Below are 14,115 nucleotides of genomic sequence, written 5' to 3'. Positions count from 1 at the left end.
TTTGGCTCGCTTGCAAGCAGGAGACAGTTTAAGATAGTCTTTAGGTGTTGTATTTGCAATACTAGAGAAGAGCATTCTGGAGATCCTTGTGGGCATAAAGAAAGGAAAGTGGGGAGAGAAGTGGGCATTTGGAAGGAGGATGAGAGGGGTTGTAAATTCCACTCAGGTATATGCCCAGATAATGGCAGTACTGTGTGGTAGATGAAGGAGGGTCTTGGAATCTTCTTGGCTTTTAAAAAAAAATTTCTTATCTTTTTATCTTGCCTTTGTCCCTCGGTAACTCCTTTATCTCGCTTTCCTCATCTGTAAAATGGGCTGTTGTAAGGTTTAACTGGAATCATGCACATAAAGTGCTTAGTACAGTGCTTGCCAGCAGAAAAGCGCTCCATTAATGGCTGCTATTCTTTTGCTCCTGTCCAGTAACTGGGGTGCTGGAGGAAGACACACCACCCTCCCAGCCCCCAAGCTGAGGAGCGCTCTAGGGAGGCTGATGGGAAAATACCGTGCATTAGGCCAAGGGGCGGTGGCCCCGGGGACGGGCTCTTGGAGGCCCCGGGTGGCCGGTCTGCCCAGGCGTCCACCCTCCCCAGGTCTGCGCTGCGGAGCTCCGGGCGGGGGCGGGGGCGGTGGCGGTGGCGGTGGCGGTGCGCTCCAACCGGCCAGCGCGTAGGCGGGCGGGCGGGGCTCCGCGACCAGACGCCCTGGGCGGGCAATATAGCCGCTCGGCGGAGGCGCGGGTGCGCGGGGGCAGCGCAGCGGGCGGGGGCCGAGATCCAGAGACCGGAGCGGCTGGCACCGGGGCCACCCGGAGAGGGGCGAGCGCCATGAGCAGCAAATGCGACGTGATCGTGGTGGGGGGCGGCATCTCAGGTCAGTCGCGGCTGCGCACCCTCCTTCCTTCTCCCGGGCTCCGACAAGTGGCCGCCCCGGGAGGCGCGCGGGGCTGCCGGAGGGAGGGGTGCCCCCCAGGAGCCCCTAGACTCTCCAAACGCCGGCGGGGATCTAGCGGGTCCCGAGTTCCGCACCCGGAATCCTCCCTGGGGGAAGGATTTGGTGCGTCCCTGGACAGGAGCCGGGGGCTGGAAGTCTGTTCAAGGTCTGGGGCCAGAATTTGAACTTCTCCCCCGGAAAGCTGCCAAGCCAGCGCTTGCTGGAATTTTAGAAGCGAGGAGAAACAGAGTGGGCAGGAGATGGGCTCTTCGTAGGGGATGTCCCAAAGGTCAGTCACTTGCCCCAAGCAAAGGTCAGTCATTTTGCCCCAACCTGCCCTGAACGCTCTGCGCCCTTACTTGGAGCAGGCGTGCACGGCTACGTGCTGTTATTCTGGCACCAGGAAAACGACCTTGAACATTTCCCCGTTCAGAAACAAGGCATTCGCCCCGGGGGCAGTCGATTGCCGGAGACCCTCCTGACCCTGATTCTCTGTGGTTCCATGATTGCCTTGGGACCTGGGGCTGCAGGGCTTTCTTGTCAAATGCCTCTTCTCTCATTCCCCTCCCCCTTCACGCAGTTAGAGGGTGGCCAAGTCGCCCAGCAGAATGGGGACAGAAATTACCCTCTCAAACATGGGACATGGGGGGCAGTGTGCACAGCAGGGGCCCCCAGAAATAGAAGCCAGAAGAGGAATGTGGACAGTGGGGGAAACTACCTTCAGAGGAGGAGGGTCAGGTGGATCACTTGAAGTGGGGTCAGTGGAAATAAGCAATGCTAACAGACAACTGGGGATGCTTTGGCCAAACCCCCAGGACCTCCTGGTGCTTGGGCAGTAATTAGGACACCTCTAAAATCCGTGGGTGTGTGGGCTAGGATGTGCCCTAACCAGATCTCAGGAGCAGGGCTCACCAGATCTCAGGGGCGAGACTCCGTCTTGCTCCCTTTGAGGCCTGCAGGGCAGAGGTGCCCTGACTCTCTTTTGCCCAGGAGAAGAAACCAAGGTGTTGAATGTTGGGTGCTGCCCCTGGTTCTCTCCTGCTCCTCCACTCCAGCTTTCTTCACCTTTGAGTCAGATCTCAGGCTACCACTTCTGTCTGCCTGGTCCTCCTGAGCGCACCCCTGCCAGGTGCACAGATGCATAATCACAACAGCACGCTGAGATGGACCAAGGCTGAGTTTTCTTTCAGTATTTTTGACATCTTCTCTACTAAAGGAACTTGGACTTAAAAACTTATCTACCTAGGTGTTCTAGAAAATATTACTAGGTGCTTCTCCATGCTGCCTTGCACAGCACCCATATTATGGAAACTGAGGATTCTCTTTCCAGTCCCCCAAAGTCCTTTTCTTGCCCAAAATATGTCTAATGGGGTCAGATTCTTCTATTCCCCACCCCGTTTATTTTGACTTTTCTTATTCACGCTCTAAAGCTTCAAGCTCACTCAAGCTTATTCACGTTAGACTTCTATGGAAAGTGTTTAGCTATTTTTACAGTGGTGGTGAATCTCCATATTCAGCCCCAAATTCTCCAAACAAGGGACTGATGAGTAGATCTGACTTCTCAAGCATGTTACGTGGAATGGGCATTGTTCTAGAAACCAAGAAAGCAGGCCTTATGCAATTGCTTTATCTGCTACATGAGGATAACACCAATTATACATACAGGGTCATAGCTACATTACAGGGTGGTGGTAGAAGGCAAGTGAGGCAATATGTGTGAAGATGGCATTGCAAAGTCAGATGTATGACACAAGGTCTTACGAGGGTCTTGCTCATTTATTCAGGGCATAGACATTAGGGTAGGCTGTGGTAGACCGTGGAAAAATCAATCCCATTATTCTTGCCCCGGAAGATTTGTCAATCCAGGAAGGGAGATGAGGTACCCGAAGACAATACAAGTTAGAAAGTGGTAGATGCCACAAAAGGGGTCCACTCATTCACTGGTTAACCATTCATTCAATGAACATTTGCTTCCTGTCCCACACCTTATCCCAAAGGGAATGAAAGATGAATTATACAGAGCCATTGCCCCTGGGGGACTCAACCAGCTGATGGGGGAGGCAGAGCCATGAACAATTAATACTAATGAAAGGTGAATAGTTATGAAAGGTGAATGTTGAAATCTGCCTGAGAATATCTGGGCAGACTTCACAGAGGCGGTGACATTTGATGTAGGTCTGAAGGAGTGAATATGGATTCACTAGGGGACTGGATGAAGAAAGTATTTGAAGCTAAGGAACAGCTTATATAAAATCACAAATATGGGAAAGAAGATTGCAGCATGGTTAGGAAATCGTAAGAACTTCAGTGTGGAGAGTTGGGGGGACTTGTGGGGAGCCTTGTATATCATCCCAAAAGATTTAGTTCCTTCTGTGGATGATGAACAGCCACTGAGAATTTTTCATTCACAGAGTGACATGTTTCAAGTGACGAGAATATGGTGATGCAAAAAGTGGGACATGCGGAAGAAGAGGAGCAAGTTTGGAGGAAAGATCTAGAGTTGGAGGTGCTGGGAGGATGCCCAGGGAGAGATGTCTAGCAGGTGGAAAGGCAAGGAAGAAGCTGGGCTTGCAGATTTGTGTGACAGAGCAGTTTTAGTTGAAGCCATCTGAAATGACCCAAACCGAGAGTGGAGAGAGAAGAGGGGATGCCCAGGGCAGAACTGGATGAGAGGGTGCTTACCCCCTCCACAGGGAGGGAGATGTTTCAGTCATTCTCTATAGTTTGATGAGAGAGATGAAGAAACTGAGTAACTGAAAAACACTTCGTTAACCTCAGATCTTAGCTCAGGTGTCGTTTCCCTGGGGCAGTCTTCCCTTCCCAAATCCCTCCCAATGGGATTCGATGCCTTTGTTTAACTTCCCTCTGCCATCTTGTTCTTTGCCATGAGTTTTTAATTGTTCACATATTAGTATAATTTCTCAGCCAACAGCTTTGTCCTCCAGTAGGCTGTAAGTCTCTAGAGCCCCGGGGAGGTGTCTCTTTTTCTCCTAGAGAACTCCTAACCCCCAACTCCAGGGCTCTGCCTGACCCAGTTAGCACCCAATAAATGTGTTGAATTAACGAACTTTTACTTTACACCAACAAAGTAGCAACTGACTGGATCTGAAATTCACACCCATTCACTTTTGCATTTCCTGCCAAATCATATTGAGAATGGGGAAAGTGATCAAATCGGAGTTTTAGAACCAGTAGGTGACCGACGCAATGGTTTAAAAGTCTAGAATTCGACTCTGGTTTTTTAACTTTGTTAATTATTAAACTTGGGACATTCTGGCAATTCTCTGATAGTTTTCAAAGCCGTCAGCAAATTTTAATCACTCCCTTTGGGATAAGCAAAGATGTACTGGGGGTACAGCTGGTTAATCTATAACTTTCTTTTTTAATGTTTGAAAAATTCCAAGGCAAGTATAGAACAGCTTTTTTGAAATGTGTGTAGTACTTAAGTGCACACATACTCAAATTTCTTTCACCCAAGGAGCAGGTCATCTCTGGAGACTTGGCAGAGTGATGGCATTTCCCACATGGAGTTGGACAGCAGCGTATTGCTTCTGTCCTGAGTCTCGGCTTTAATGTTTGGTTTTGGTAGAACCATGGAAACTATCTTTTGCAATTCTGAAATGGCGCTTGCTCAAGGCTCCAAATAAAAGCTAAAAAAGGGAAACATGAAGCAGAAAGGAGAACATGTTTTTTTCCAGGCTTGAGGGAGGAGATCTGGCCATCTGAGGGTGGCAGGAACTTGGCTAAGAGCCTGAAAGAGTCGAAGTCAGCCTTCCAGATGGTAACTGACACCTGGGAGGTGATCCGTGCGGCCAGGAGGGCAAGCATGCTGCGGGCTGGCGGGACTGGCCTGGGCAGGGGGCGACAGAGAGGGCCCAGAAGGGGTCATGAGTTGAGGGACACGACAGATAGGCAGATGTGGCCTGCGTGTTAATGACAAAGCCCCCTCCTCATCTCTGATGAAGAAAGATGAAGAACTCCCCTGGGCTCCTATGACCCACCTGAATGTTCTAAAAAAATAGTAATTGTACAGAAGTGCTTGGAAATTTGTACAGCCCAGTCAAGGAGAGGCTGGAGAGAGGCAGTATGGCAGTGTTCAAACAGCATCCATCACACATCAAACAGACTCGTTATCAGTCCCATTTCCTGCACTTACTACTGTGTCACCTTAAAATTTCCATCACGCCTCTGCTCTTCAGCTGCCTTATCTTTGAAATGGGACTCCCGGTGCCTTTATTGGTGGAGACGTTGTTTAGAAAGAATGCGCAGGAAGTAAGGTACACAGTGGTCATTATGGCTTCCATTTGTACCTTTTGGAAAATACACCCTTTTTTGGCTTCCAGGGTTTTTTAATCTGTGAGAGTGGAGGCAGGCATCTCTGTGTAATCTCTTCTTCCTCCTTGCTAACCAGTCATTTTTCTTGCTGTGAGGCATGTATAAGGTGGCAACAGGATGCGAGTTTTACATGCAAGCATCGGTAGGGACCTGCCTGGTTCCAGCCTCGCCTTGCCCCAGCCTATCCCTTTATTGCCTCCAGTGAGGGGCCTGAGGAGCTCAGGCTCACCCCGGGCTCTGGGATCCACTGGATTCCTCATCAGGAGAAATTTTGGCAGCCATAGATCTGTATTTCATCCCTACCCCAGCCTGGCTGTTATTCCGATTCTGACCTGGTCCTCATTTCAGCCACCTGAGTCCTGTCTTAATGATAATAATAATTAAAAAATGCATGACTAATAAGTGGGAATATTATTTATTTATTTAATAATGTTAATTCTTGCATAATAATAAATACTACAAGAGCCAGCATGTTGAGTGCTGTTTATATGTTTATATGTTAAATTGAGTAACAGAGAGGTGCTATTAGCATCTGCTGGGCACCAAATGAATTCAAAGTCTTCATGCAGAAATGTGTTCTGCGTTTAGAATTTCCGACATGTTTATCTCTTCAACACAGATTTTAAATGATTGGAGTTTATGATTTTTCTTTCAATTTAGCTGCTGGCTTTCTTGCATCAGCTGTGTTAATAAATCATACAGAAGCCAAGAAAATAGGGCTTCAAAGCAGCATCCTTGTTACAGGATAATATTCCACGAGTGTGTGTGTGTGTATGTGTGTGTGTGTGTGTGTGTGTGTGTGTGTCTGTGTGTGTGTGTGTGTGTGTGTGTGTGTATTAGCCAATGCATGTGTGTGCACAACCACTGGCAACCTCCTCAACCCAAAGTTTGATGGTGGAGTCGACTGGCACACTGACACTTTGGATTAGTGGCCACTTTGTCAGCCTGGTAACAGTAATAGCCAAGATCTCCCTGTGTGTTTGCTGGAAGCCAAGCCCCATTGCAAGCACTTTATAGGCATTTTCTCTTTTAATCCTCTGATCCACTTTTTGAAGTAGATAGCTTTAGTATCCCTGTTTTCCAGATGAGAAAACCAAGGCATGGAAAGGGTATCAATTTTGCCTAAGGTGGCACCGCTAGTTAGTGGTGGAACCAGGGTAAACACTCTGCTCTTAACCTCTGTGATCTACCACTGCTGAAAATGTTATTGCAGGAGAAGGTAATTCCAGTCTCTTAACCTTTACCCAACATCAGGGCAGCCACTGTCTCTGTAACAATAACTTAGAATTTGTTTTGCTATCATTGCTTCACACTGACATGGCTGGAAAGACACACACATTAAGAGCATTTTAGTAATGCAACTGATATATATGTCATCAAAGTTTGTTTAAAAATCCTCAGCTTATAACTAACAATCAGCTGTTCTAATGATTCCTGCATTTTTGACAATAAATACTCAGGTGGCCTCTGCGTCAAATTTATCTTATGAACTTGAAGAGATCATTTAGTGTCTAACTTATTTCGTTAATGTTTTGGACCTTAGTAGCATTTTCACGGTCTATTGGCATGATGAAGTCCATATAATTTTTCAGCTTCAAGTGTTTCTCCAGACATCACGAATGACAACTAAGATTGCTATCACCAAATTCTAATGTTAGTATATTTCCTTATTCCTCTCAAGATTCAGACTGTATGTGCACAGGCACTCGACTGATGACAATGAATTAGAACTTCTGCAGTTTAAAGGACGTTTAAAATTAGTAAATATTAAGTTATTACAGGTGACAAGATCATAGTATAGTGGCAGATGTCATCACTACTTGAGACAAACGAAATGTGTACAGTTGCATGTGATTCCATGTGAGAACTACCACTAACTTTAGTGTCATCTTTGGATTTGGTGGACATTATGCTTACAGTCTTAGCAGTGTTCCATGTGGATCTCTATTACTGTATCTCATTTACCATGTTTAATTTAAATTACCTGTTTAAGCAGCTGTGAACCCTTACCTGATCATAGGCTGTTTAAAATCAGGGACTTTGTATAATGTATCTCCCGATCTCTGGCGTTTAGCAAAGAAACCGGCTTACCCTAACTCCCAGAAATTGAATGAAATTGATCGAATCCCTTAATGACGATCATGGGCTTTGATAGGCTTTGGAACCAGGAAAAGTAGGCCCCACAACCCAAAATCTATTGAAAGAATGGAGTTAACCTTTCACCTCCTAGAGGAAGCAGAGTAACACGGAAGTTAAATGCAAGGACTCTGGAGCCCAAGGCTTGAGGTCAGATCCTGGATTCAGACCCGTGTCCTTAACTGTGTAGCTTGGACTAGTTACCTGTTTCCTCAGCCTCCAGATCTATGTGTCAAATGAGGAATGATGGCCTTGGGGCTACCTTCTGGAATGTTCAATAACATTAACTTTATCATTTTTACAAACTAACAGGCAGTACTTAACTGAGGGGATCCTGGAAACGTACAAAATCAAATACTTGTCTCCATCCCCAAAATGGGCTCAGTTGAGAGGTCATGTTCAGAGTGAGGGTTTTTGTCCCCATAAAAATGCATCGGAGATTTGCTCAGGTTCAATGTGCAGCGTTCCCATTTCGCAAGGGCCCCAAGTTTGTTAGGCTTCATTTTTCAGTAATGTCTCTGAATAAAAGTCATGATTTCCCTTGATAATGGTATAAAATTCTTTCCTCACTTTGAACATCCAGATCACATAAACTTCTTCTGAGCCCCCCAAAAAAGTTTTCTCTAATAGAAACATTGGTGACTGAAGATGAGATCATCTTTAGAGTTTTACCTACTGATGAGAACGTCTGGTTTTCCGTCCAAGGAAAAGCAGACCAAGAGACACCAAAGAGCTGATTCCAGGCCTCACAGCCACTTCTTTTGAATAAAATTACTGCCCTGGGGGATGAACCCTCAGGAGGAAATGTGATTGGACCAAGAACCTGACCAAATAATGCTGGGTGGAAGAGAAAAATTACCAATATTTCAAATGCGCTGTTTCTACTTTCAAGTTCGCACAATGGGTCCATCTTCAGTTAATTCAGTAAATAACCACACTGCATAAAACCAAATCCCAGTAAGCAATGTTCTAGAGTCAGCATGTGTCTGTTTACTTAGATATAGAAAAAGAGTAAGACCAAGTTCTTACCCTCAGAAAACTTAAAATGCAATTGGAGGCACAAGACCAGCACATACAAGCAATAAGAAATTACTAGAAATAATAAATAATTGAATTGAGTTCTGTATTGTGGGACCCAAGGACTAAGTTAGATAGAAGAAATCACTGAAGACCCCAGGAATTGGCGAAGTTTTCATTAAGGGAATAGAATTTGAACAGGTCCTGAAGAACAGTCAAGATTTGAGGTGAGTGGAGAAGAGAGAGGTTCCTAAGATGGGAGGAACAATAGAAATCATAAGTCTATTGGCTCCAGTTAACAGGTGATATTTCTACTTATAGGAAGGTAGAAAATGCAGCAAGTCTAGACTAAGAGGATGGGGAGACTTGGGTAATAAAGTTAGAAGAAGGAGGGTGGGATCAAACAATGAAACATTGAAAAGCAAAGTGAGTTAGCTTCGGTTTTCTGTGATTGGAAATAGGGGAGCATTGACAATTTTTGCTGTCAAGATAGGGTGGACAGTGGTGTGCCCGATAGGTGCAAGAGGGCAACCCTAGAAGGAAGCCAAGGGATGGGTAGAAATTCAGGGACAGATTGAGAGGTGATCAGCTGATTATCATGAATTGGGTTATCCTGAAGCTCAAGACAGCTTGCAAGAGAAAGGGGGAGAGAGGAGGCAAGAATGAAAAGGGAAGTTCTTCAATGGTACAGTCTCCTTTCTTCTATCTTGCTGAAACATACCCAGAAAAGAAGTATCACCAAAAAGTAATTAATGTTTCCCCCCTGAAGTTTTGTATTTGGAATTGAAGGACTTGACTGTATTTCAAATTTTCCTTTTTTTTAAAAAAAATAAAATCAAAGAGATTTTATTCCTAAGGGTGGTGACCCAGCTTACTAAATGGCAAACACATCTTGGGCAATCTCAAACACAAAGTGAATAGTTCATCCTATTTGGTAATGTAAAAATTGTCATTGAAACCTGTTGTTTTGTGAGGGAGAGGGCAAAATCAGAAAGCAACCTCAGGTAGGTTTGACCTTTCAAATGTTAGTCATGTGACCATAGTCTCTGTTTAATGGCATCTTAAATGTCATGTTCTAGTTAATTTCCACTTCATGTCAGAAGCTTAAGCTCTTGATCTTACGTTAATCATCCCTTACCTGAGCCATGTTTCACTCTGGACTCATCATCCTCATTTCATTTATCAGAATTGCACAATGGTGAAGGTGTCCTTCTAGGTCCTTAGTTTTATTTGCTCTCCTTCCATCCTAAATAATCCCCTCTTTGTGTTTACCTTGCAAATATTTCCAAAGATTCTTTTATAGTGAATTTGGAACCCTGACCTCATCCTTTGGAGTTGGAGCTCCTTTTTGATTTCTATGATCCCAGTTGGGTTTCTGTCTGAAATTGTGTCTTTATAATTATGTTTAGTTCTATTTCATTTCTTTGGGTTCTTTTCCAGTTTTTGACATGAAAAGCAACAAGCTCTTTGGAAAAGTTTTGTTATCCAACAGGGCCTCTTTTTCAGATGACTTGCAGTAAAGTGAAGAATTAATAATTAAGTTAATGAATAACCAAAGTTCCCTCGAAAATTTTGAGGAGGAAAGGCCACTGATGTAAATGAAAAATGAAATCACAATCCTTTTTGGTTATTTACAGTTTAAGGAAATTTTTTTTTTTGGAGAGGTGGGAACATTTAAAAAATAATACTAGCTGCAGAAATAATACGTATTTATGGTGAAAATCTGTAAATTATGGAAAAGATCAGAAAGAAAATGAAATCATCTATGATTGATCCCCCACAAAAAAAATTCACTGTTATTATTGTCACCTATATATATATATATTTTTTTGCAAACCATTTACTATATTAACCATACTCACTGGCAGTCCCTTTTAAATAAATAATAACATATTATGAATGTTTAATTGTATCTTAAATATTCTTCTTATGTATGATCTTGATAACCTTATATTATTTCATATGATTGTATTTATTTACCAGTCTTCTATTGATGAACATTGGTGTTTCCAAATTTCTGCTATTTTAAACAAATCTATTATGAATATCCTTATACCTAAACCTTTGTGCATAATTATGAGTATTTATTTAAGAAATTTCTAGAAATAAGTGTTAGGAGTCTCTTTTTAAAGGTGTTTAGTAATGATTGCAAAATTGTCAAGCCAAGAAAGTTTTATCAATTTAAGGTGGAATTTTAATAGTGAACATCTTAGTTACTTCAATAGGAAACCAGTATTTTTCCCTCTCTGACACAAAACAGAGAAGACCATGGTTCTTCACCAGTTTGGAGCTGTAATTTAATGAAATTGTAGGTATTCGTTTTTGTAAACTATCTTGAGTTTTTTAAAAATGTCAGTGGTGTCACTTTTTACAATTCATGCTTGTGTCTACCATTATTTACTAGGAACGTATTTTTTTATAGTGCTTTAGAATTTTTTGAATCCCATTTAGCCTGTACTTCTGGAAGTTGGACATCATTAATGAGATAATTCTGTTGCAAATTATCTTTCCAGTCTCAGTACAGGAAAGAAAAAAGAATAGTCCTGTAGCAAACCATTTTCTATGATTAATTATTTTTAGCCATCTAGATAAGACGTGAATATGGCCTTTGTCCACAGTCTATTGTAAAAGCTGATCAAACAGCTCTTTCGTGTTTTACATTTTAATTTCCTCTCTAGTTTGCATTCAACTCCTGGGTTAGATTTTGGTTTATTTAGGAGTCTTAAAAGATATCGTTGGCTGTTTCAGAATTGCCCTTCCATGCTACGCCAGTTAAAGTGAAACCTCCCTAGTTAAGCACTGATGATAGACACACCTGAAGGCGTACACTCAAATGACTTATCCTCATTTCATTGAAAGTGTGTTATTTTGTTGTTTCTGCATGGGAGAAAAAGGAGTCAAGTTTGCTCATCTGTTGATTTGTGCATCCACTGAGTAAACCCTTTTCGAGGGCCCTATTTACCAAGCATTGGGCTAGGTGTGGGAATACACAGATGAGTAATACATGTTTCCATCTTTGAAGGGTACACCAAGCAGAGGGAGTCACCTACCGCTACACACAGGTGAATGCTCTGAGGGGTGGTGGAGGCTGAAAAAGGCAAGTGCAGCTGGTTCAGATGACACAGAGGAGAGGAGGCTGGCAGCTTCACCTTAGGGCCTCAGAGGACCTGAAGACTTGGTGATAGGATTTATTGGAGAGATAAGTAGCCAATTAAGATATTCTTGCTTGAAGTATAGCTTTAAGAGGTTGAAACTTAAATCTACATTTAATATACATAGGGCATTGAGATTTCAGGTTTGATCTTCTTACCATTGACCCTAAAGTGACAGCGTGGTGGATGCTGTAGTGGGCTGCCCAAGCCCCCGCAGGGCAGTTATTGATCCACCTGCTGAGAGCGTTGCCTGCTGCTGGTTCACAGCTGAGTCCCTCTCTCAAAATTGCCCTCGACTGAGGGGAGCTGACTTCCCTGCAGCAGATGTGTGGGTATAGAGACTAGACCCCCTTGCCAGGGCCATCTCAGCTCTGGAGCTCCCTGTAGGATTGACTAAAACCATTGTTGTGACCGCATCTCAGTTCAGCTTCTCCCTCTGCCCAATCTTGTTTCCCTTACTTTTTTTTTCCACTCCTGTTGAACCCCGATAAAGCTTTCTAGATGCAAATCAGTCTCAGAAGCTTCTTGCCATGGACCCTAATCTAGACAGATGATAATCGAACAGCATTTTTGGTCTGCACATCACAAGATATTCTGACCACAGAGCTTCAGTCAGTTGGAGATGGAGGAGGCCATTAAAGGACTGGGCATTTTCCAGGATGCAAGAAGCCAACAGGGCTGGGGAGGGTGCTGAGCTTTATCAGTTCTGGATAACCTCTCTTAGGTGCCCTGGGGGTCCCTGGAACAGGGGTGGAGGATGGAGGCTGAGCGCTACAATGGACCAGACAAGCTCTGGGGAATTCACTTCTTCTCTCACTACTCTGTGGGCTAATTTAGAGTTGAGATGCATGCCCTTTGATCTGGAATTGCTATAAATGTGGATTTCTTCCTTTACTGGAGAAATCTGTGGCAGTGCAGCCAAAGGATAAACTGTGAAACACATATCCCTAACCTATGAAGACTGGATGATACAGACAGGAGCCATCCATCTATTCCAGGCTACCATTTTGGATCCAGCTCAGCTTCTGGGTTCTTAGTAAAATGGTGCTGTTGGTGTGGACCTCTATTCTTCCCCTAATCCTACAGCCATTTCATGCAGCTTTCCTTAGGATTTCTCACAGGGAATTGAAGATACTGAAAGTGAAAGTAGAGATAAAAATAGAGGATGGAATCCCAGATGGACAAGGGAAAAAGTGAGGCTGTGGCAGGGCTGTTGGTAGTATTTGAGTGGAAAGGTTAATAAACTGAGGTTCTCTGGTTAAAGGATATTCATCTTAGATGGATTTGAGCACATGAACTAGAAGGATAGAAGATCAAGATGGCAAGGGAGTGAGCTGTCGAGTTTTGACAGGTAATCATTTGCTTGTACTTCTTGGCAATGACCATTAATTGTGTTTAAATGAGTTGCAACATTTTGACTCATCATGACCAGAGACAGGATTCTCTGTGTGATTCAACACATGATTTAAAAGCCAGAAAAAATAATGTCTTTTTTAAAAATAGTAGTCTGCTGCTGGTTTTATGGTTGAGCAGAAGAGACAACTATTCATTTAGTCTAAGTTTAGGAATGACTGGAAGGCTCTTCTGCCGGATTGAGAGAGGCAGGAATCCTGTGCTTTGGGTCCCGAAGATTCTAAGTAGAGGTCTTTGTTCAAATTGCACGCACACAGCACTGGGAGGGGTAACCCCTCCACTGCTGACTTGTGTATGACTGATGCACAGCAGAATGGGGAGGGGACCCAAAGCAAGGTGCTCCGGGCCCAGCAGTGCAGAGCAGCTGGGAGACAATGAAACACTTCCGACCGGCTCATTTTGAGGAAGATGTTTAGAAAAGCATTAAAAAGAAAAAAAAACCAAAAGGCAAGTGCTATACATAATTCAGCATTGTATAAAGTCCCGGCACACTGGCCCATTCCATACAGAGAGAGAGAGAGCCTGTCCTTCCCGTGCCCACCAAACCAAACGTTTCAGAGCTAGACTGTTACGATGGTGACATGAACACCTTGAGGATTCTGTTCTCCGATTGAAAATGACGAAGCATATTACTTATGGAAATGTCTGTAAAAGGAAATTGGGGGTTAGTTTTTCATCCTGTGGTTCAGCCTCTTAGATTTACTATCTGCTGGAAGATCTTGGCTGGCATCGTGCCAATCTCTCTCTGCCCGTCTGCTGCTAGCCCTTCACTTAGAAAAACATCACGTGAGGGCCTTGTACGTGCCAGGTGCTAGGGATGAACAATCAGGAAACAGTGCCAGCTTAACACATGCACACACGCAAGAAACGATGGGAAGTTACGTTTCTTGTGCCTGCTGTTGATCGATGCACAAAAATGTCCTCTTCAAATGAAAGAGACCTCCGCGCACTTTTGAAGAGGTCACCTTTGGAGCAAATCAGGATAGATGCAAAGACAACTTTGATTTTGGTTTCCAAGCGTTGTGTCCTCTGCTAGCTAGTTTTCGTCTGACTCAGAGGTGGTGTGCTATTTCGGGCCTTATGAGGGGTAAGTGGAATGTCATAAGTGCCTTTTCTCTGATCAGAAATTGGG

At 43.9% G+C, this 14,115-nt stretch overlaps 1 protein-coding gene across 1 annotated transcript in view; it reads left to right on the top strand.

The window, feature by feature from the left end:
- Window positions 1-696: 696 nt before the first annotated feature.
- The window catches only part of MAOB (monoamine oxidase B), an 89,909-nt gene continuing 76,490 nt past the window's right edge, over window positions 697-14,115 (top strand). Inside the window, exon 1 of the mRNA XM_032476048.1 lies at window positions 697-870. Coding sequence (XP_032331939.1) covers window positions 825-870 — 46 coding nt within the window. The 5' untranslated portion in view covers window positions 697-824. The remainder of the gene's footprint in view (window positions 871-14,115) is intronic.

This window comes from Camelus ferus, chromosome X (genome assembly GCF_009834535.1).
Source record: "Camelus ferus isolate YT-003-E chromosome X, BCGSAC_Cfer_1.0, whole genome shotgun sequence".
NCBI lineage: Eukaryota > Metazoa > Chordata > Mammalia > Artiodactyla > Camelidae > Camelus > Camelus ferus.
The sequence above is the reverse complement of the archived record's forward strand: the minus strand, read 5'-3'. Positions and strand labels throughout refer to the sequence as shown.